General features: G+C 43.0%; 1 protein-coding gene across 3 annotated transcripts in view; it reads right to left on the reverse strand.

The window, feature by feature from the left end:
- Positions 1-21,517, reverse strand: part of LOC106578846 (ATP-binding cassette sub-family C member 3) — a 73,249-nt gene that overhangs the window by 40,515 nt on the left and 11,217 nt on the right. For all 3 annotated transcript variants that reach the window (XM_014158052.2, XM_014158055.2, XM_045702352.1), the window contains exon 2: positions 1,090-1,266. In XM_014158052.2, coding sequence (XP_014013527.1) covers positions 1,090-1,266 — 177 coding nt within the window. The remainder of the gene's footprint in view (positions 1-1,089; positions 1,267-21,517) is intronic.

Here is a 21,517-nt window from a genome sequence, read left to right on the forward strand (position 1 = left end):
GAGATAGAGAGAAAGACAGAGACCCCAAACTGAGTAGGAGTCATTTGTTCAAAACACATCTAAAGTGTCTGAACAAGCTTGTATGCATGTCTGCTCCGTTTCCTAGTACTGGTCATTAGCCTGTCTGATAAACATTTCCACAATTCCCTTATCGTGGATCAACTAACTAATCTAATATGGGCACGACACAGGAAATTAATCTCAGGCACCGAACAGGATTACATCGAGAAAGACAGAGAGAGATGGAAACAGAGAGAACCAGAGAGACAACCATGCATGTCTGCTCCGTTTCCTAGTACTGGTAATTAGCCTGTCTGATAAACATTCCCACTATTCCCTTATCGTGGATTAACTAAAGCCTCTTAAGGATCGGACCTTTTTTTTTTTTTTTTCGCCTAAAATGACATACCCAAATCTAACTGCCTGTAGCTCAGGCCCTGAAGCAAGGACATGCATATTCTTGATACTATTTGAAAGGAATTGATTCAATGAACCATTGCATTTATGTTAAAAATGTTGTATCAAGTCTGCCTAAATGTGCCTAATTGGTTTATTAATACATTCCAAGTTCATAACTGTGCACTCTCCTCAAACAAAAGCATTGTATTCTTTCACTGTAAAGCTACTGTAAATTGGACAGTGCAGTTAGATTAACAAGAATTTAAACTCTCTGCCAATATCAGATATGTCTATGTCCTGGGGGGGAAAAAAAGAGAGAGAAAGAGAGAAAAAGAGAGAGATAAGAGAGAGAGAGAGAGAGAGATGGAGAGAGCAGCCCTGTGTGTGGTGAGACAGAGACACAGAGAGAGAGAGAGAGAGAGAGACAAAGGGAGAGAGCAACACGGAGAGCGACACGGAGCGAGAGAGAGCGATGGAGACAGCAGCCCAGTGTGTGGTGAGAGAGACAGCAGCCCAGTGTGTGGTGAGAGAGAGAGAGAGAGAGAGAGAGAGAGAGACACAGCAGCCCAGTGTGTGGTGAGAGAGAGACAGCAGCCCAGTGTGTGGTGAGAGAGAGAGAGAGAGAGAGACAGCAGCCCAGTGTGTGGTGAGAGAGAGAGAGAGAGAGCAGCCCAGTGTGTGGTCCCTCACCGTTTTGACTCTGTTGAGGACAGACATCATGATGTAACCCATGTTGTTCCTCTGGAGGTAGAAGAGGTAGGGGGGGCAAGCCAGCCACAGGTACACACAAGGCAGCCATGACAGCACTGACAGCTGGAAACACTCCGGCAGGTCTGGGCTGTCTGTGTGGAACGTCTGATTGGCTTCCTGGAATCAAATAATATGGCGACCAATGGGATGAGACCAATACCCTGTAAAATGTAAAATCATCAAACAAATATCCAGTGGGGCCTATGTGAATTACCCTATAGTCAGAACCTATGAGGACAATATGGCCAGAAGAAAAGCACTGTACAAGCCTATGGAATAGGGTGTCATGAAGAACTTACCCAGGTCTTGTTTGACCTCCCAGACCACCAGTATTGTATATTATCAGTAGTCAAGCCACTTTTCTCCTCTCTGACCCCTGACCATGTTTAACCGTGTGGAATGTTGCATGACATCAGCTGGCTCAACAGCCGAGAGGGGGAGACATGCACGCAGACATTAAAATCCTCTCTCTTATTACAACTTCTACGGTTGCTTCTACGGTTGCTACTTTACTTATTACGTAGATAGAGATAGTCCTGTAGACTTCCATGGAGGGGAAAAGCACAGCTTTGGGGGTTGGATTGCATCATGGACACTAATAACTAAGTAGAGAAACTCAAGGAGACATTGGGAAGCTTCTTGAGATACTTAAACAAAAACAGCATTACTCTCAAACTCAGCATATTTAATCCCATGCTGCTTAAATAATATGCTCAAATCGTATTGCATGTCTTCTTGAAATGGATCCAAGCTGAAATTAAAATACAGAAAGCTAGGTGTGCTGGGTTTCTCACGCTCAACAGTTTCCTGTGTTTATCAAGAATGGTCAACCATCCAAAGGACATCCAGCCAACTTGACACAACTGTGGGAAGCATTGGAGTCAACATGGGCCAGCATCCCTGTGGAACGCTTTCAACACCTTGTAGAGTCCATGCCCCGACAAATTGAGGCTGTCCTAAATTTGGGGATATATTTTCCCACAACTGTCCCAGAGTCTGTTTGGAATAGGCTATTTCTTTCTCGACAAGCTGACCAATAGAATAGGTAAACATTTCTTCTATGGGGGACAGTAGATTGACAGGCTAGTGATTTTGATGTTGGTTACTTGTCTTGTTGTCTGAGAAAAAGTTAATGTGGACAGTCATTCAAACATCTTCAAAGTGCTCATCAGAATTAGGTAAGAATTACCGCACACTAGACGTGCATGTACTGTTATTATGAATGACCATCATCTAAAGGGGATTTCTGTCATTCTGAGCACCGTGGGTGGACGTCCTAATCAGGTTACTCACCCAACGCATATGCGTACAGTAAATTAAAATGTTGCTGGTAAAATGTCTGGCGCCACAACGGAAAGCATGATCCACCATCACACGTCTACTCATCTTGTGGTTTGTAGTATCAGACAGTGCTAACAAATACTGCTTTAAAATGACATCTAAGCAATTGAGTGAAGCATATACAAATCACTATTTCACAGGCTACCTCAAAAGACCTCTGTGAAAAGGCAGGATCTTTGCACTTCAGGCTAAAAACTATGTAACAAATGTGAATGCTGAACAATATCTTGAATATTTCTGTATTTATTGCCTATGGTCATAGTTAGCTATCTTAATATAGAATGGAGTTAAGTTAATTAAAACAGAGTCAGTGAGACTGGACAACAAGGCTGGGACTCATAATGAACACAAATTACGTCTAATTATATTTCTGTCAGGGTTTATGTCCTTTTAATCAAATTTGGGCAAATAAATTAAATATATTACAGGTTGGTGTACTTACAGTATGCAAATAAGGTTACTTGCCAGTCTAAGTCAGTTATAACTCCTAATGACAGTTGCTATGTCAGTGCTATGAAGGCATTTTTATACTTTTTATTTAACTAGGCAAGTCAGTTAAGAACAAATTCTTATTTACAATGACAGCCTAGGAACAGTGGGTTAACTGCCTTGTTCAGGGGCAGAACGACAGATTTTTACCTTGTCAGCTGGGGGGATTTGATCAAGCAACCTTTCGGTTACTAGTCCAATGTTCTAACCACTAGGCTACCTGCTGCATCATAGCATACCTAAACAGAACCAAAGTGCTAGCAGTTTTGTGAGGCCTGAAAAACAATCCCAAAAACCTGTGTGAGTATAGAAGCTTTTTGTGTGTCTCAGTTGGTAGAGCATGGTGTTTGCAACGCCAGGGTTGTGGGTTCGATTCCCACGGGGGACCAGCATGGAGAAAAAATAATAATAAAATAAAGAAAATGTATGCACTCACTACTGTAAGTAGCTCTGGATAAGAGCATCTGCTAAATGACTAAAATGTAAATGTAAATGTTACCGTCAATAGCTAAAAGGAAGCAGCTATATCACAGAGACAGGAGAGTATGGAAGCTTTTTGTTACCATCAATAGCTAAAAGGAAGCAGCTATATCACAGAGACAGGATATTGTTCAAACTCCATATCTGCAGTGTTTCAGGACCAGCCAGTGGTGAATGCGTTTCAGGACCAGCCAGTGGTGAATGCGTTTCAGGACCAGCCAGTGGTGAATGCGTTTCAGGACCAGCCAGTGGTGAATGTGTTTCAGAGTGAACAGAGTAGAAAGAGGCCCACCCCCAGATAAAACACAGCTGCCTATGTTTCTGCCTGTCAACACACCTATGAGGGGTGTGTGTGCACTAATCATGCATTTTCTCAACACCATACACATTAACTAGAAGTCTACAGATGACTTAATTCTACCTTAAATTCTAATGCGCAAATTATAAAATCAACATCATGTTTGCAATACCTTTTCCTCAATGGGTATGCATTTTTTTGTGACAAAATTCAAAGTTATAAAATGCATTATCATTTTCATGATTGAGTATGGATAATGTCTGCCAATTTGAGAAATAAATAGCAAAGAGTGTTTAATATTTCATTTCCATGGTACTATCCAGTACAACACTGTCACATTTAAAAACAAAATGCTTTAAATGACAAATAATTTCTCATGTTTGCCATTTAATTTCCTTGTTGTGATTACTATGACCTGGGACAACAAGAAGAGGATGAGGTGAAGCTGTACTATATACACTCACACACTGAATAACGCAGATAATCTTTGCTATGCTGGAAAATGAGAGGCATGCACAATTATCCATCACCCATGATTTTATTAAGGATATACATTACTGTACCCTTGGTGACCTGTGATAGATACATTGTCCTAAAGGTAACAGTCATTCTTGTTCTTAGAAACACTTGTGTTCAACAAAACAAGTTACTATCTACAAAGTGTTCGACTACCGTAGGTTTCCTTGATAACGTTTTCCAACACATAGGATTGCAGAAACTTATTGAATAGCAAGAACATGTCTATATTGTTGTTATGTTAGCAGGACATCTTACACGGAACCCAAACCGGCTGCGCGCGTGCGCCATCGTGCATAAATATATACTCTGAACCAATGACATTCATTTGGGGACAGGTCGAAAAGCATTAAACATGTATGGCAATTTAGCTAGTTAGCTTGCACTTCCTAGCTAATTTGTCCTATTTAGCTAGCTTGCTGTTGCTATTTAATTTGTCCTGGGATATAAACATTGAGTTGTTATTTTACCTGAAATGCACAAGGTCCTCTACTCCGACAATTAATCCACACATAAAACTGTCAACCGAATCATTTCTAGTCATCTCTCCTCCTTCCAGGCTTTTTCATCTTTGAACTTACATGGTGATTGACATCTACACTTTCATCATAGTATTACCACGACAACCGGCAAAACATTTTGTCTTTCAAACACCCACGTGGGTATAACCAATGAGGAGACGTCACGTGGTAACCTGCTTCTATAAACCAATGAGGAGATGGGAGAAGCAGGACTTGCAGCGCAATCTGCGTCAGAAATAGGAATTACTTCTATTTTAGCCCTTGGCAACGCAGACGCTCGTTGGCGCGTGCATGCGAGCAGCGTGGGTGCAATAATTGAATAACATGGATTTCTAAATTTATTTTGCAACGCTCGCGCACGCGACGTGTCCGGTATGGTCAGCATGTTACTGAACATGTGACTAGTGGGAACAAAGTGGCGCTGTAATTGACTGAACACGTCAAGCAGTTCAGGGACAATGGATAATCCTGCCCTCTTCCTCCTCATCAGTACAGTTACAAATATCAGTACTATCATTGGGGCTGATATTCCTTTTCAGTTTCTATCAGATCCAGAGACAGGTCATAGGTCATCAGCCAGAACCGCCTGTGAAAATGGAGCACAAATTATGTAACAAAAAAAAGAAGGTTAGCATGGATGGAAACCTAAAAACACAGATTTTCAATGTCCAATTCAATTCCGATATCCTAGTGTTTTGTTATTGTTCACAATAACTGTATGCTCCGGTTTAGTGCATGTTGTCATAACCAATCATTCATTCACAATTTACCCAAGTGTTGTCTTATTGAATAGTTCAATGAGGCGTTATAGCACAGGTAGGGATGACCTTGTTCACTGTCTCCCATTTGGCAAGAAAGAGGAACACAGAACTAGACTAACCAATTGTACAAATCCATTGCTCTTTAGTCCATGAAGGGAAGTAGCCAAGTGCAGACCATTGGAAGAATGGTCATCTTGTCCCTTACAATCTTTGGTACTGTCCCCTGTGGGATTCAATACTGTAACATTTACAATATTTACTGGCATGCAAACAACAGCTTGACTTGCAATAAACAAAATGGCACATACAAGAGGATCATGGGACTACAATATGAATAGAATTAGATTTCATTTTACTGTGGACACTACCATGCTGTAGAGTAGCCCTTATACTGAGGGAGTTTAATTAAGCTGGACCAGGGTGCACCGGGCTGTGGCCCGTCACGTGAACAGGCAAAAGCGGTGAGGGAGGAGCGCCCTGCTCAAATCGAACCGTAATCTGCGTCGCCAGGTCGTATTGTCAACAAGACAGCATGGTTCTTCGTTCAGAAACACACATGTATTTGACTTGTAATTACGGCAGCCCCCCCGCACCTCTCTGATTCAGAGGGGTTGGGTTAAATGCGGAAGACACATTATAGTTGAATGCATTCAGTTGTACAACTGACTAGGTATCTCCCTTTCCCTAATGACTTTCAAACAGAGTGCACAGTACCTACCTCTATGCTTACAACCTCTGCCTCCTCTCTATCCAAGTAGTAGTACCTGATATGGTACTACTATATACTCCTGAGGTGATGACCTGTTGCACCCTCGACAATCACTGTGATTATTATTATTTGACCCTGCTGGCCATCTATGAACATTTGAACATCTTGGCCATGTTCTGTTATAATCTCCACCCAGCACAGCCAGAAGAGGACTGGCCACCCCTCATAGCCTGGTTCCTCTCTAGGTTTCTTCCTAAATTCTGGCATTTCTAGGGAGTTTTTCCTAGTCACCTTGCTTCTACACCTGCATTGCTTGCTGTTTGGGGTTTTAGGCTGGGTTTCTGTACAGTACTTTGAGACATCAGCTCATGTAAGAAGGGCTTTATAAATACATTTGATATGGGATACCTACACTACTCTCCTGCGGCCACATCTGGAACTCCTAAACAAACAGACGGACACAGACACACACACACAGTGTGAGAGCAGGGCCAATGTTTTACAAAATGTTATATTGTACATGTGATGTTACACTATATATTCTGATGACATGCTTTCAGATAATTCCCTTGTTTTTGAATAGCCACATACTCCACAGGGGATCACTAATGGTAACTTCAGTCCATCATAGCTTGCTAGCTATTTGTGGTAGAAAATAAATAACCAATGCTAGTTATCCAGGTAATTATTTCAATGCACCATCCAAATGAGAAATGACTTACCGTAAATACTTACCACTTACCGTACCTCAAGGCGTTCCACGATGTCTTGTTGTGAAGGTAGCTGGCTAGCTAGCTAACGTTAGCCAGAAGTGTTAGCCTATAGCGCCTCTTCATAGCCAGCTAGCTATCTAGCCTACTACAGGTAGCTAGCTACATAAACTCAGCAAAAAAGAAACGTCCCTTTGACCCTGTCTTTCAAAGATAATTTGTAAAAATCCAAATAACTTCACAGATTTTCATTGTAAAGGGTTTAACACTGTTTCCCATGCTTGTTCAATGAACCATAAATAATTAATGAACATGCACCTGTGGAACGGTCGTTAAGACACTAACAGCTTACAGACGATAGGCAATTGAGGTCACAGTTATGAAAACTTAGGACACTAAAGAAGCCTTTCTACTGACTCTGAAAAACACCAAAAGAAAGATTCCCAGGGTCCCTGCTCATCTGCGTGAACATGCCTTAGGCATGCTGCAAGGAGGCATGAGGACTGCAGATGTGGCCAGGGCAATAAATTGCAATGTCCGTACTGTGAGACGCCTAAGACAGCGCTACAGGGAGACAGGACGGATAGCTGATCGTCCTCGCAGTGGCAGACCACGTATAACACCGGCACAGGATCGGTATATCCGAACATCACACCTGCGGGACAGGTACAGGATGGCAACAACAACTGCCTGAGTTACACCAGGAACGCACAATCCCTCCATCAGTGCTCAGCCTGTCTGCAATAGGCTGAGAGAGGCTGGACAGAGCTTGTAGGCCTGTTGTAAGGCAGGTCCTCACCAGACATCACCGGCAACAATGTCGCCTATGGGCACAAACCCACCGTCGTTGGACCAGACAGGACTGGCAAAAAGTGCTCTTCACTGACGAGTCGCAGTTTTGTCTCAGCAGGGATTCGCATTTATCGTCGAAGGAATGAGCGTTACACCGAGGCCTGTACTCTGGAGCGGGATCAATTTGGAGATGGAGGGTCCATCATGGTCTGGGGCGGTGTGTCACATCATCATCGGACTGAGCTTGTTGTCATTGCAGGCAATCTCAACGCTGTGCATTACAGGGAAGACATCCTCCTCCCTCATGTGGTACCCTTCCTGCAGGCTCATCCTGACATGACCCTCCAGCATGACAATGCCACCAGCCATACTGCTCGTTCTGTGCGTGATTTCCTGCAAGACAGGAATGTCAGTGGATCTGCCATGGCCAGCGAAAAGCCCGAATCTCAAGCCCATTGAGCTGGGACCTGTTGGATCAGAGGGTGAGGGCTAGGGCCATTCCCCCCAGAAATGTCCGGGAACTTGCAGGTGCCTTGGTGGAAGAGTGGTGTAACATCTCACAGCAAGAACTGGCAAATCTGGTGCAGTCCATGAGGAGGAGATGCACTGCAGTACTTAATGCAGCTGGTGGCCACACCAGATACTGACTGTTACTTTTGATCTTGCCCCCCCCCCCCCCCCTTTGTTCAGGGACACGTTATTCCATTTCTGTTAGTCACATGTTTGTGGAACTTGTTCAGTTTATGTCTCAGTTGTTAAATCTTGTGTTCATACAAATATTTACCCATGTTTAAGTTTGCTGAAAATAGACGCAGTTGACAGTGAGAGGGCGTTTTTTTTGTTGCTGAGTTTATAATAGTCAATTAGCCATGTTAGCTAACTAGTAGTAGTCCCCTCCGCTGAGCTTTATAGTCCTCTCCCGCGAACTCCTCGCACACACTGGCTGTTCTTCATTTTCCTGTGGAGTTTCATACTGGTTGTTGTTGCCAGGACAGCCCCAAAACACGTCACATCGATACCGTATGCCTCACTGATCGATACAGCTACGACCGAAGGTGACTGTTGCCAGCAAGCACAGCCAACCTCTTCCGCCTCACGTTAACAAGCAGCGTTTGATGATCAACACAAGTCAAAAACTATATAGCAAATGAGGACACTAAAGTCTTAAACCACACACAGTATGGAAAGGAATTATCAATTGCCAATTGCTAATTAATTTAGTTTTTGTCACAACTCAGGCTAATCACAACAAGGAAATGAAATGGAAAACATGAGAAATGTAATTTAAGTTTAAGTTAAATGTGTCAGTATTGTACTGGATAATATCATGGAAATGAAATATTAAACCCACTTTGCTATTTATTTTTCAAAATGGGCAGACATTATCCATATTCAATCATGAAAATGATAATGCAGTATATTGTTTTGCATTTCAATTTTGTCACAAAAACAAATGCATATCCACTTAGAAAAAGGAATTTCAAACATGATATTGATTTGTCATTTGACCATTTGCATTTAGGCAGCTAAATGCTTCCATATTTTACTGCAGCAACTGAAAAACCAAAAGGCAAGGCACACACTATCCATGTACCATGCATTGCATCTCACAGACTGATCCACCACTTCTAGTCATAGACAGACAGCGGAGTCTATTTGGCCATTTCTGTAATGGTTGAGTGTACACATGCCAGGTGTTCTTGTAATGGTCTTCAGTATAGCATGGAAAATATGCAAGACCACAGCTGGACAGAAAAATGTATAAATATTTGGAAATACTCTAAGCAAGTCATCATTTATTTGTAGATATTCAAGGTTATTTTGTTAAGATGCCATTTTAAATCCAAATAAATAAATCACATTGTCATGACGTTGGCCTGTGGGTAAGGTTTATGACCCCCCCATAAATACCTTTCTCTCTTCCCTCTCTGTCTGGGAACATCAAACAAGTGGGGGTAAGGGAACCATATTTCAGCAATTGAACCAGTTGAAAATATGCGTTGGTACTTACTGAATATGATGTCAGTTCGGTTTAGAGGTCGACCGATTATGATTTTTCAACGCCGATACCGATTATTGGAGGACCGAAAAAAGCCAATACTGATTAATCGGCTGAATTAAAAAAATATATATATATTTGTAATAATGACAATTACAACAATACTGAATGAACACTTATTTTAACTTAATATAATACATCAATAAAATCAATTTATCCTCAAATAAATAATGAAACATTCAATTTGGTTTAAATAATGCAAAAACAAAGTGTTGGAGAAGAAAGTAAAAGTGCAATATGTGCCATGTAAAAAAGCTAACGTTTAAGTGCCTTGCTCAGAACATGGGAGCATATGAAAGCTGGTGGTTCCTTTTAACACGAGTCTTCAATATCCCAGGTAAGAAGTTTTAGGTTGTAGTTATTATAGGAATTATAGGACTATTTCTCTCTATACGATTTGTATTTCATATACCTTTGACTATTGGATGTTCTTATAGGCACTTTAGTATTGCCAGTGTAACAGTATAGCTTCCGTCCCTCTCCTCGCTCCTACCTGGGATCGAACCAGGAACACATCGACAACAGCCACCCTCGAAGCAGCGTTACCCATGCAGAGCAAGGGGAACAACTACTCCAAGTCTCAGAGCGAGTGACGTTTGAAACGCTATTAGCGCGCACCCCGCTAATTAGCTAGCCATTTCACATCGGTTACACCAGCCTAATCTTGGGAGTTGATAGGCTTGAAGGGGTGGGTATAATTTGTGGAACGTTCAAACAGGAATCTGTTCCAAAAAAACGTAAAGTAAAAGGTTGCCAACCAACAACGCATACAAAGTAGCAACGCATACAAACCTAGCTAACTAGCTGCCGAATAGGCATCAACTCACCATGTAGCTTATTCTTAATGTTTGTCCATAGGCAACCAGAGTGAGTACAGACATTTTTCGGAATAAACGTGATGAGTGAAAAACGCAATGAAATAGACCACTCCCTACCCGGTATCTTATTCTGCCGCTATAAAACTTTATATGCGTTGTTTTTTGGCAACCTTGTTATTTACGAATTTTTTGGAATAGATTCCTGTTGGAACGTTCCACAAATTATTCCCACCCGGCTTGAAGTCAAACAGCTCGAAGCACAGCGAACAGCTGCTGGCAAAACGCACAAAGTGCTGTTTGAATGAATGCTTACGAGCCTGCTGGTGCCTACCACCGCTCAGTCAGACTGCTCTATCAAATATTTAATCATAGACTTAATTATAACATAATAACACACAGAAATACGAGCCTTAGGTCATTAATATGGTCGAATCCGGAAACTATCATCGCGAAAACAAAAGTTTTTTCTTTCAGTGAAATACAGAACCGTTCCGTATTTTATCTAAAGGGTGGCATCCCTAAGTCTAAATATTCCTGTTACATTGCACAACCTTCAATGTTATGTCATAATTACGTAAAATTCTGGCAAATTAGTTTGCAATGAGCCAGGCGGCCCAAACTGTTGCATATACCCTGACTGCGTGCAATGAACGCAAGAGAAGTGACACAATTTCATGTTAGCAGGCAATATTAACTAAATATGCAGGTTTAAAAATATATACTTGTGTATTGGTTTTAAAGAAAGGTATTGATGTTTATGGTTAGGTACATTGGTGCAACGACAGTGCTTTTTTCGCAAATGCGCTTGTTAAATCAACACCCGTTTGTCGAAGTAGGCTGTGATTCATTGAGAAATTAACAGGCACCACATCGATTATATGCAATGCAGGACACTTTAGATAAACTAGTAATATCATCAACCATGTGTAGTTAACTAGTGATTATGTTAAGATTGATCGTTTTTTATAAGATAAGTTTAACGCTAGCTAGCAACTTACCTTGGCTTCTTGCTGCCCTCGCGTAACAGGTAGTCAGCCTGCCATGCAGGGTCCTCGTGGAGTGCAATGTAAGGCAGGTGGTTAGAGCGTTGGACTAGTAACCGGAAGGTTGCAAAAACGAATCCCCGAATCCCCCCTGAACAAGGCAGTTAACCCCGTTCCTAGGCCGTCATTGAAAATAAGAATGTGTTCTTAATCTGACTTGCCTAGTTAAATAAAGGTGTAAAAAAATAAAATAATAATAATAATAATAAAAATGTCAAAAAATTACATAAAAATGAAAAATATAAAAAAAATACAAATAAATCTGTGGGCAAAAATACCGATTACCGATTGTTATGAAAACGTGAAATCGGCCCTAATTAAATCGGCCATTCCGATTAATCGGTCGACCTCTAGTTCGGTTGTCATCTGAGACATTATGACTGATGACAGGACGACATAAACTGTATATGGGAAAGTCTAGACATTGTAGTTATCAGATTCACATGGAATTGTTGTGCAATTTATATGTTTGAATATGAAACTATTTGTGAAAAGATTAAATGTAATTTTAGCTTCCAAATGAGAGAATTGGGTTTTCATAAGGTTAGAGCTCTGCTCAATCAGTGGCCCGCCCCTGTGAAGAGACATGGGTTATAAAGTATGAAACACACCCTTCTCTCCCTCCACTATATAAGCCCTTGACGAAAATGTAACCTTCTGTTCCGAGTACGCGAGGCCTGCAGCTTCTGCGTTAACCTGTTAGGGCTAGGGGGCAGTATTGACACGCCGGATAAAAAACGTACCCGATTTAATCTGGTTACTACTCCTGCCCAGTAACTAGAATATGCATATAATTATTGGCTTTGGATAGAAAACACCCTAAAGTTTCTAAAACTGTTTGAATGGTGTCTGTGAGTATAACAGAACTCATATGGCAGGCCAAAACCTGAGAAGATTCCATGCAGGAAGTGGCCTGTCTGACAAGTTGTTGTTCATCTTGGCTCTTTTTATTGAAGACTGAGGATCTTTGCTATAACGTGACACTTCCTACGGCTCCCATAGGCTCTCAGAGCCCGGGAAAAAGCTGAATGATATCGAGGCAGGCCCAGGCTGAAACACATTATCGCGTTTGGCAAGTGGCCGATCAGAGTACTATGGGCTTATGCGCGTGCCCGAGTCGACCCCATGCTTTATTTTCTTTCGTCTGTTTACCTAAACGCAGATTCCCGGTCGGAATATTATCGCTTTTTTACGAGTTCTGTATCTATAATTCTTTAAATAATTGTTATGTTTTTTGTGAACGTTTATCGTGAGTAATTTAGTAAATTCACCGGCAGTGTTCGGTGGGAATGCTAGTCACATGCTAATGTAAAAAGCTGTTTTTTGATATAAATATGAACTTGATTGAACAAAACATGCATGCATTGTATAACATAATGTCCTAGGGTTGTCATCTGATGAAGATCATCAAAGGTTAGTGCTGCATTTAGCTGTGGTTTGGGTTTATGTGACATTATATGCTAGCTTGAAAAATGGGTGTCTGATTATTTCTGGCTGGGTACTCTGCTGACATAATCTAATGTTTTGCTTTCGTTGTAAAGCCTTTTTGAAATCGGACAGTGTGGTTAGATTAACGAGAGTCTTGTCTTTAAAATGGTGTAAAATAGTCATATGTTTGAAAAATTGAAGTTTTTGCATTTTTGAGGTATTTGAATAACGCGCCACGGGATTACACTGGCTGTTGAGTAGGTGGGACGCGTCCCACCTAGCCCATAGAGGTTAAAAGGGCGAATAACTTTCTGTTCCGAGTACGCGAGGCCTGCAGCCTCTGCATTAAAAGGGCGAATAACTTTCTGTTCCGAGTACATTAGGGCGACGGTCCGATGTCAGAAGGATTCAGATAATAACTACAGAACTAAGCCAACCTCAGCGTGAGCTTTGGTTGCGAATGGTATGAACTTTGAACTCTTATTCACTACAAAAGTGATACCTCCTAGCCGTTGAGATTTTATAGAATTTTATAGAATGTCATATCACTTAATCCGGCATAGCCAAAGACACGACAACTTGTACAATACCATTCCTTCCTTATTAAACCAGTATAAACCAGTTGACATCAATGGATGCGGCACTATAGCTATCCTCTATAGTTAGACAATAGCTATCCTCTATAGTTAGACAATAGCTATCCTCTATAGTTAGACAATAGCTATCCTCTATAGTTAGACAATAGCTATCCTCTATAGTTAGACAATAGCTATCCTCTATAGGTAGACAATAGCTATCCTCTATAGGTAGACAATAGCTATCCTCTATAGTTAGACAATAGCTATCCTCTATAGTTAGACAATAGCTATCCTCTATAGTTAGACAATAGCTATCCTCTATAGTTACACAATAGCTATCCTCTATAGTTACACATAGAATTAATGGCATTTACCTTCGGCCCATTTGCTTAACAGCCAGGGTTTAAGAGCAGGACAGGCCAGGGTTTAAGAGCAGGCCAGGCCAGGGTTTAAGAGCAGGCCAGGCCAGGGTTTAAGAGCAGGCCAGGCCAGGGTTTAAGAGCAGGCCAGGCCAGGGTTTAAGAGCAGGGCAGGACAGGGTTTAAGAGCAGGGCAGGACAGGGTTTAAGAGCAGGGCAGGACAGGGTTTAAGAGCAGGACAGGACAGGGTTTAAGAGCAGGACAGGACAGGGTTTAAGAGCAGGACAGGACAGGATTTAAGATCAGGCCAGGACTGAATCATATTAGTATGACAGGACAAAAGCAATATACACAGCATGGTTGTGTAAATCGAAGGGACTGAACGAAGTGACTGAATAAGCTCATTTCTGTATAACCAAGTTGCTAGCTTGCCATTGTACCACGTGGTCTGTTGCGCCAGAACAGGCACCTCCCCAGTGTGGTAATTATTTAGTTGTATCAATAGTTCAAATAAAGATCACACTTGTGAACAGCCACACAGTGAGTGGTAGGTTGGATGGTAGGTTGTGGTGTGTGAGTGATAGGTTGGACGGTAGGTTATGGGTAGGTTATGGTGTGTGAGTGGTATGTTGGATGGTAGGTTATGGTGTGTGAGTGGTAGGTTATGGTGTGTGAGTGGTAGGTTGCAGTGTGTGAGTGGTAGGTTGGATGGTAGGTTATGGTGTGTGAGTAGTAGGTTGCAGTGTGTGAGTGGTAGGTTATGGTGTGTAGAATGACATCTATGGTTAGCTGAAGTGTTTATCTACTTGTGTTACACCCCAGCCCTCCTTTCTGTAGGGTGTGCCTGCATGGCACATCAACCCTCAGGCTGGCAGATGCCTTCTTCGCGCTAGCAATTGTCTTATCTTTCCCTTGTCTTTTCTTACCAGCACAGTCCAGAACAGAGCAGCATGTTTTGCACTTAATGTACACGGAGGGTGAACGTCAGTAGCATGCATGTCCATTTCTCCTGGTTCAAAGTTGAGGAGAGATTGACTGCATCACTATTGATCTATTGTGGGCGGCAGGTAGCCTTGGAGGGTAGGAGCGTTGAGACAGTAACCGAAAGGTTGACAAGGTAAAAATCTGTCATTCTGCCCCTGAGAAAGGCAGTTAACCCACTGTTTTTTTTATTTTATTATTTTACCCCTTTTTTTCTCCCTAATTGGTAGTAGTTACAGTCTTGTCTCATCACTGCAACTCCCGTACGGACTCGGGAGAGACGAAGGTCAAGAGCCGAAACAGGACCCAACCAAGCCGCACTGCTTCTTGACACAATGCACATCCAACCTGGAAGCCAGCCGCACCAATGTGTCGGAGGAAACACTGTACACCTGGCGACCTGGTCAGCGTGCACTGCGCACGGCCCGCCACAGGAGTTGCTAGTGCACAATGAGACAAGGATATCCCTGCCGGACAAACCCTCCCTAACCCAAATGACGCTGGGCCAATTGCACGTCGCCCCATGGACCTCCCGGTTGCGGCCGGCTGCAACAGAGCCTGGGCTCGAACCCAGAATCTCTGGTGGCACTGCTAACACTGCGATGCAGTGTCTTAGACCACTGCGCCATCCGGGAGGCGTAGTTAACCCACTGGCGCTGATGACGTGGATGTCGATTAAGGCAGCCTCTCGGATTCAGAGGGGTTGGGTTAAATGCGGAAGACACATTTCAGTTTATTGCATTCAGTTATACAACTGACTAGGTATCACCTCCCCCTTCTGTTTGTGTTTGGTATTGATGGGTTAGAAGGTACCGAACACTTAACGGCACCACACAGTCCCCAGGTCCAGAACAGAGGCTGGGAAACGCACAGTATTAAATAGAGCCATGAATACATGGAACTCTCTGCCACCCCAGGTAACTCAAACTAGCAACAACAACAAAAAACACCTTACGACGACAACGTGGACTGTGACGAGACAGGCATGTTTATATATTTGGTATTGTAATTTTGTATTGTATTATTTAGTGTTATGTATATTATTTTATTTGTTGTGTTTTGCCAAGGCAGTGGCTAATTGGGATCCTAATAAAATACTAAATATTTTGCTAATAGCTAAGATGTACTTACTATGGACTGTGATAAAAGAGTCTGCTAAATATCTAAACTGTTAGTGTTAGCACAAGTCAGCATCTACCATATATATCTTAAAATGGGCCTTCTACACAAACAGCACTGAGAATAAGGCCTGTTGTGCTGTGTTAACCAGGTGCTAGCAGCCATCTCTCTGATAACGACTTTAGTCTCCCTGTAATATCCAGAAGAACAAATATCACATCACTAGTGGAGTTAATAGCTCTGTTGGTCCAAAGGGAAAAGGGGATACCTAGTCAGTTGAACAACTGAATGCCTTCAACTGAAATGTGACTTCCGCATTTAACCCCTCTGAATCAGAGAGGTTCGGGGGGCTGCCTTAAAATCGACATCATCGGCGCCCAGGTAACAGTGGGTTAACTGCCTTTCTCAGGGGCAGAACAACATATTTTTTTACCTTGTCAGCTCTGGGATTCAGTCCAGCAACCTTTCGGGTTACTGGCCCAATGCTCTAACCACTAGGCTACACTTCATTTGATGCCAGTGACAAGGCTGATTAGAGAATGAACGCAAATGTTTAGCCGGTCATTATTGCTCACTTTATCATTGTAACCAATTCTGGAATCAAACTCTGTTGACTTTGTTGTTTAGTAATTAATGTTAATAGTCCTTTTGACATCAACACATCACAATGTCAACAGTCATAGCTTTGCAGCTTCTCCCATCCCCCCTCTAATGAAAGTATGTTACACGCCCTCTGGTTATGGTGGAAAAAGGAAGTGTGAGCATGATTGATAACTTTGCATTGTAAAGGTACTGTATGCAAATAAATCATTGGCTGACACAAGCCATACTACTGTAAGTATACTGCCATTTAGCAAAAAAAAAGTGAGAACTTGAAACCGACCATGGAGATAATGAATTTAAAGTTCTTTGCAAGACTATTCCAAAGAATGGCAGCTGAGAACAAAAAGGTTTCTTTTCCCATAACACTCTTAGTTTTGGGTCTGGGTGCCAAGATTGCTCAATAGCTGCAGTCAGTGTTTACGGTGAGTGTGAACATTTCCCCATGGCAAATCAAATAATGAGTCATCTACAGTTGAAGTCGGAAGTTTACATACACCTTATCCAAATACATTTAAACTCAGTTTTTCATAATTCCTGACATTTAATCCTAGTAAAAATTCAGTTTCAGGTCAGTTAGGATCACCACTATATCTTAAGAATGTGAAATGTCATAATAATAGTAGAGAGAATTATTTATTTTAGCTTTTATTTCTTTCATCACATTCCCAGTGGGTCAGAAGTTTACATACACTCAATTATTATTTGGTAGTATTGCCTTTAAAGTGTTTAACTTGGGTCAAACATCAAGTAGCCTTCCACAAGCTTCCCACAATAAGTTGGGTGAATTTTGGCCCATTCCTCCTGACAGAGCTGGTGTAACTGAGTCAGGTTTGTAGGCCTTTTTGCACGTACATGCTTTTTCAGTTCTGCCAACAAATTTTCTATAGGCTTGAGGTCAGGGCTTTGTGATGGCCACTCCAATACATTGACTTTGTTGTCCTTAACCTCTTAAGCCATTTTGCCACAACTTTGGAAGTATGTTTGGGGTCATTGTCCATTTGGAAGACCCATTTATGACCAAGCTTTTAACTTCCTGACTGATGTCTTGAGATGTTGCTTCAATATATCCACATAATTTTCCTCCCTCATGATGCCATCTATTTTGTGACGTGCACCAGTCCCTCCTGCAGCAAAGCACCCCCACAACATGATGCTGCCACCCCCGTGCTTCACGGTTTGGATGGTGTTCTTCGGCTTGCAAGCCTCCCCCTTTTTCCTCCAAACATAACGATGGTCATTATGGCCAAACAGTTCTATTTTTGTTTCATCAGACCAGAGGATATTTCTCCAAAAAGTACGATCTTTGTCCCCATGTGCAGTTGCAAACCATAGTCTGGCTTTTTTATGGCAGTTTTGGAGCAGTGGCTTCTTCCTTGCTGAGCGGCCTTTCAGGTTACGTCGATATAGGACTTGTTTTACTGTGGATATATATACACTTCTGTGCCTGTTTCCTCCTGCATCTTCTCAAGGTCCTTTGCTGTTGTTCTGGGATTGATTTGCACTTTTCGCACCAAAGAATGTTAATCTCTAGGACACAGAACGTGTCTCCTTCCTGAGCGCTATGACGGCTGCGTGGTCCCATGGTGTTTATACTTGCGTTCTATTGTTTGTACAGATGAACGTGGTACCTTCAAGCATTTGGAAATTGCTCCCAAGCATGAACCAGACTTGTGGAGGTCTACAATTATTTTTCTGAGGTCTTGGCTGATTTTGTTTGATTTTCCCATGATGTCAAGCAAAGAGGCACTGAGTTTGAAGGTAGGCCTTGAAATACATCCACAGGTACACCTTCAATTGACTCAAATGATGTCAGTTAGCCTATCAGAAGCTTCTAAAGCCATGACATAATTTTTTTGCATTTTCCAAGCTTTTTAAAGGCACAGTCAACTTAGTGTATGTAAACTTCTGACCCACTGGAATTGTGATACAGTGAACTATAAGTGAAATAATCTGTCTGTAAACAATTGTTTGAAAAATTACTTCTGTAATGCACAAAGTAGATGTCCTAACCGACTTGCCAAAACTATAGTTTGTTAACAAGAAATTTGTGGAGTGGTTGAAAAATGAGTTTTAATGACTCCAACCTAAGTGTATGTAAACTTCTGACTTCAACTGTATATTCTATAACTTTCACAGTGATGAAAATGTTATTCATAGTGGCATTAGAAGCAAGCATTCATCAATTATTTGTCTGATGTCATCTGTGTTCTCTAATGATACTTATAAACTGGGTAGTTCGAGCCCTGAACGCTGATTGGCTGAAAGCTATGGTATATCAGACCGCGTTGCATTGTGCCTAAGAACAGCCCTTAGCTGTGGTATATTGGCCATATACCACACACCCCCACTCGGGCCTTATTGCTTAAATATTTTGCTTGTTCTGCCCCTCAGCAAGGCAGTTAACCCACTGTTCCCCAGGCACCGAAGATGTGTATGTTGATTAAGGCAGCCCCCCCCCCACCCCACACCTCTCTGATTCAGAGGGGTTGGGTTAAATGCGGAAGACACATTTCAGTTGAAGGCATTCAGTTGTACAACTGACTAGGTATCCCCCTTTCCCTTTCCCTGATTAGCATTTAACATAAGTTATGAACAATATGTTATGAACAATATGCACCTAATTGGTATGATGTTGCTGTTGTATGAACATAGGGGGGTTGGTGCATAAACATAAGGGTTGGTGCATAAACATAAGGGTTGGTGCATAAACATAAGGGGTGGTTCATAAGCATAAGGGGTGGTGCATAAGCATAAGGGGTGGTGCATAAGCATAAGGGGTGGTGCATAAGCATAAGGGGTGGTGCATAAGCATAAGAGGTGGTGCATAAGCATAAGGGTTGGTGCATTAGCGTAGCCTCTCCTGTAGCCTGTCAACTATGTGTGTCTATCCCTGTTCTCTCCTCTCTGCACAGGCCACACAAACGCTTCACACCGCATGGCCGCTGCCACTCTAACCTGGTGGTCCCAGCGCGCACGACCCACGTGGAGTTCCAGGTTTCCGGCAGCCTCTGGAACTGCCGGTCTGCGGCCAACAAGGCAGAGTTCATCTCAGCCTATGCTACCCTCCAGTCCCTCGACTTCTTGGCGCTGACGGAAACATGGATTACCACAGAAAACACTGCTACTCCTACTGCTCTCTCCTCGTCTGCCCACGTGTTCTCGCATACCCCGAGAGCATCTGGTCAGCGGGGTGGTGGCACTGGAATCCTCATCTCTCCCAAGTGGACATTCTCTCTTTCTCCCCTGACCCATCTGACTATCTCCTCCTTTGAATTCCATGCTGTCACAGTCACTAGCCCATTCAAGCTTAACATCCTTATCATTTATCGCCCTCCAGGTTCCCTTGGAGAGTTCATCAATGAGCTTGACGCCTTGATAAGTTCCTTTCCTGAGGATGGCTCACCCCTCACAGTTCTGCGTGACTTTAACCTCCCTACGTCTACCTTTGACTAATTTCTCTCTGCCTCCTTCTTTCCACTCCTCTCCTCTTTTGGCCTCACCCTCTCACCGTCCCCCCCTACTCACAAGGCAGGCAATACGCTTGACCTCATCTTTACTAGATGCTGTTCTTCTACTAATCTCACTGCAACTCCCCTCCAAGTCTCCGACCACTACCTTGTATCCTTTTCCCTCTCGCTCTCCTCCAACACTACTCACTCTGCCCCTACTCAGATGGTATTGCGCCATCGCAACCTTCGCTCTCTCTCTCCTGCTACTCTCTCCTCTTCCATCCTATCATCTCTTCCCTCTGCTCAATCCTTCTCCAACCAATCTCCTGATTCTGCCTCCTCAACCCTCCTCTCCTCCCTTTCTGCATCCTTTGACTCTCTATGTCCCCTATCCTCCCGGCCGGCTCGGTCCTCCCCTCCTGCTCCGTGGCTTGACGACTCATTGCGAGCTCACAGAACAGGGCTCCGGGCAGCCAAGCGGAAATGGAGGAAAACTAGCCTCCCTGTGGACCTGGCATCTTTTCACTTCCTCCTCTCCACATTTTCTTCCTCTGTTTCTGCTGCTAAAGCCACTTTCTACCACTCTAAATTCCAAGCATCTGCCTCTAACCCTAGGAAGCTCTTTGCCACCTTCTCCTCCCTCCTGAATCCCCCCCCCCCTCCTCCCTCTCTGCGGATGACTTTGTCAACCATTTTGAAAAGAAGGTTGACGACATCCGATCCTCGTTTGTTAAGTGAAACGACACCGCTGTTCCTGCTCACATTGCCCTACACTATGCTTTGACCTCTTTCTCCCCTCTCTCTCCAGATGAAATCTAGCGACTTGTGACGGCCGGCCGCCCAACAACCTGCCCGCTTGACACTATCCCCTCCTCTCTTCTCCAGACCATTTCCGGAAGACCTTCTCCCTTACCTCACCTCGCTCATCAACTCATCCTTGACCGCTGGCTACATCCCTTCCGTCTTCAAGAGAGCAAGAGTTGCACCCCTTCTCAAAATGTCACCAACTACAGACCAGTATCCCTTCTTTCTTTCCTCTCCAAAACTCTTGAGCGTGCCGTCCTTGGCCAGCTCTCCTGCTATCTCTCTCAGAATTACCTTCTTGATCCAAATCAGTCAGGTTTCAAGACTGGTCATTCAACTGAGACTGCTCTTCTCTGTGTCACGGAGGCTCTCCGCACTGCTAAAGCTAACTCTCTCTCCTCTGCTCTCATCCTTCTAGACCTATCTGCTGCCTTTGATACTGTGAACCATCAGATCCTCCTCTCCGAGTTGGGCATCTCCGGCGCGGCTCACTCTTGGATTGCGTCCTA

Source organism: Salmo salar, chromosome ssa19, assembly GCF_905237065.1.
Source record: "Salmo salar chromosome ssa19, Ssal_v3.1, whole genome shotgun sequence".
In the NCBI taxonomy this organism is placed as follows: domain Eukaryota; kingdom Metazoa; phylum Chordata; class Actinopteri; order Salmoniformes; family Salmonidae; genus Salmo; species Salmo salar.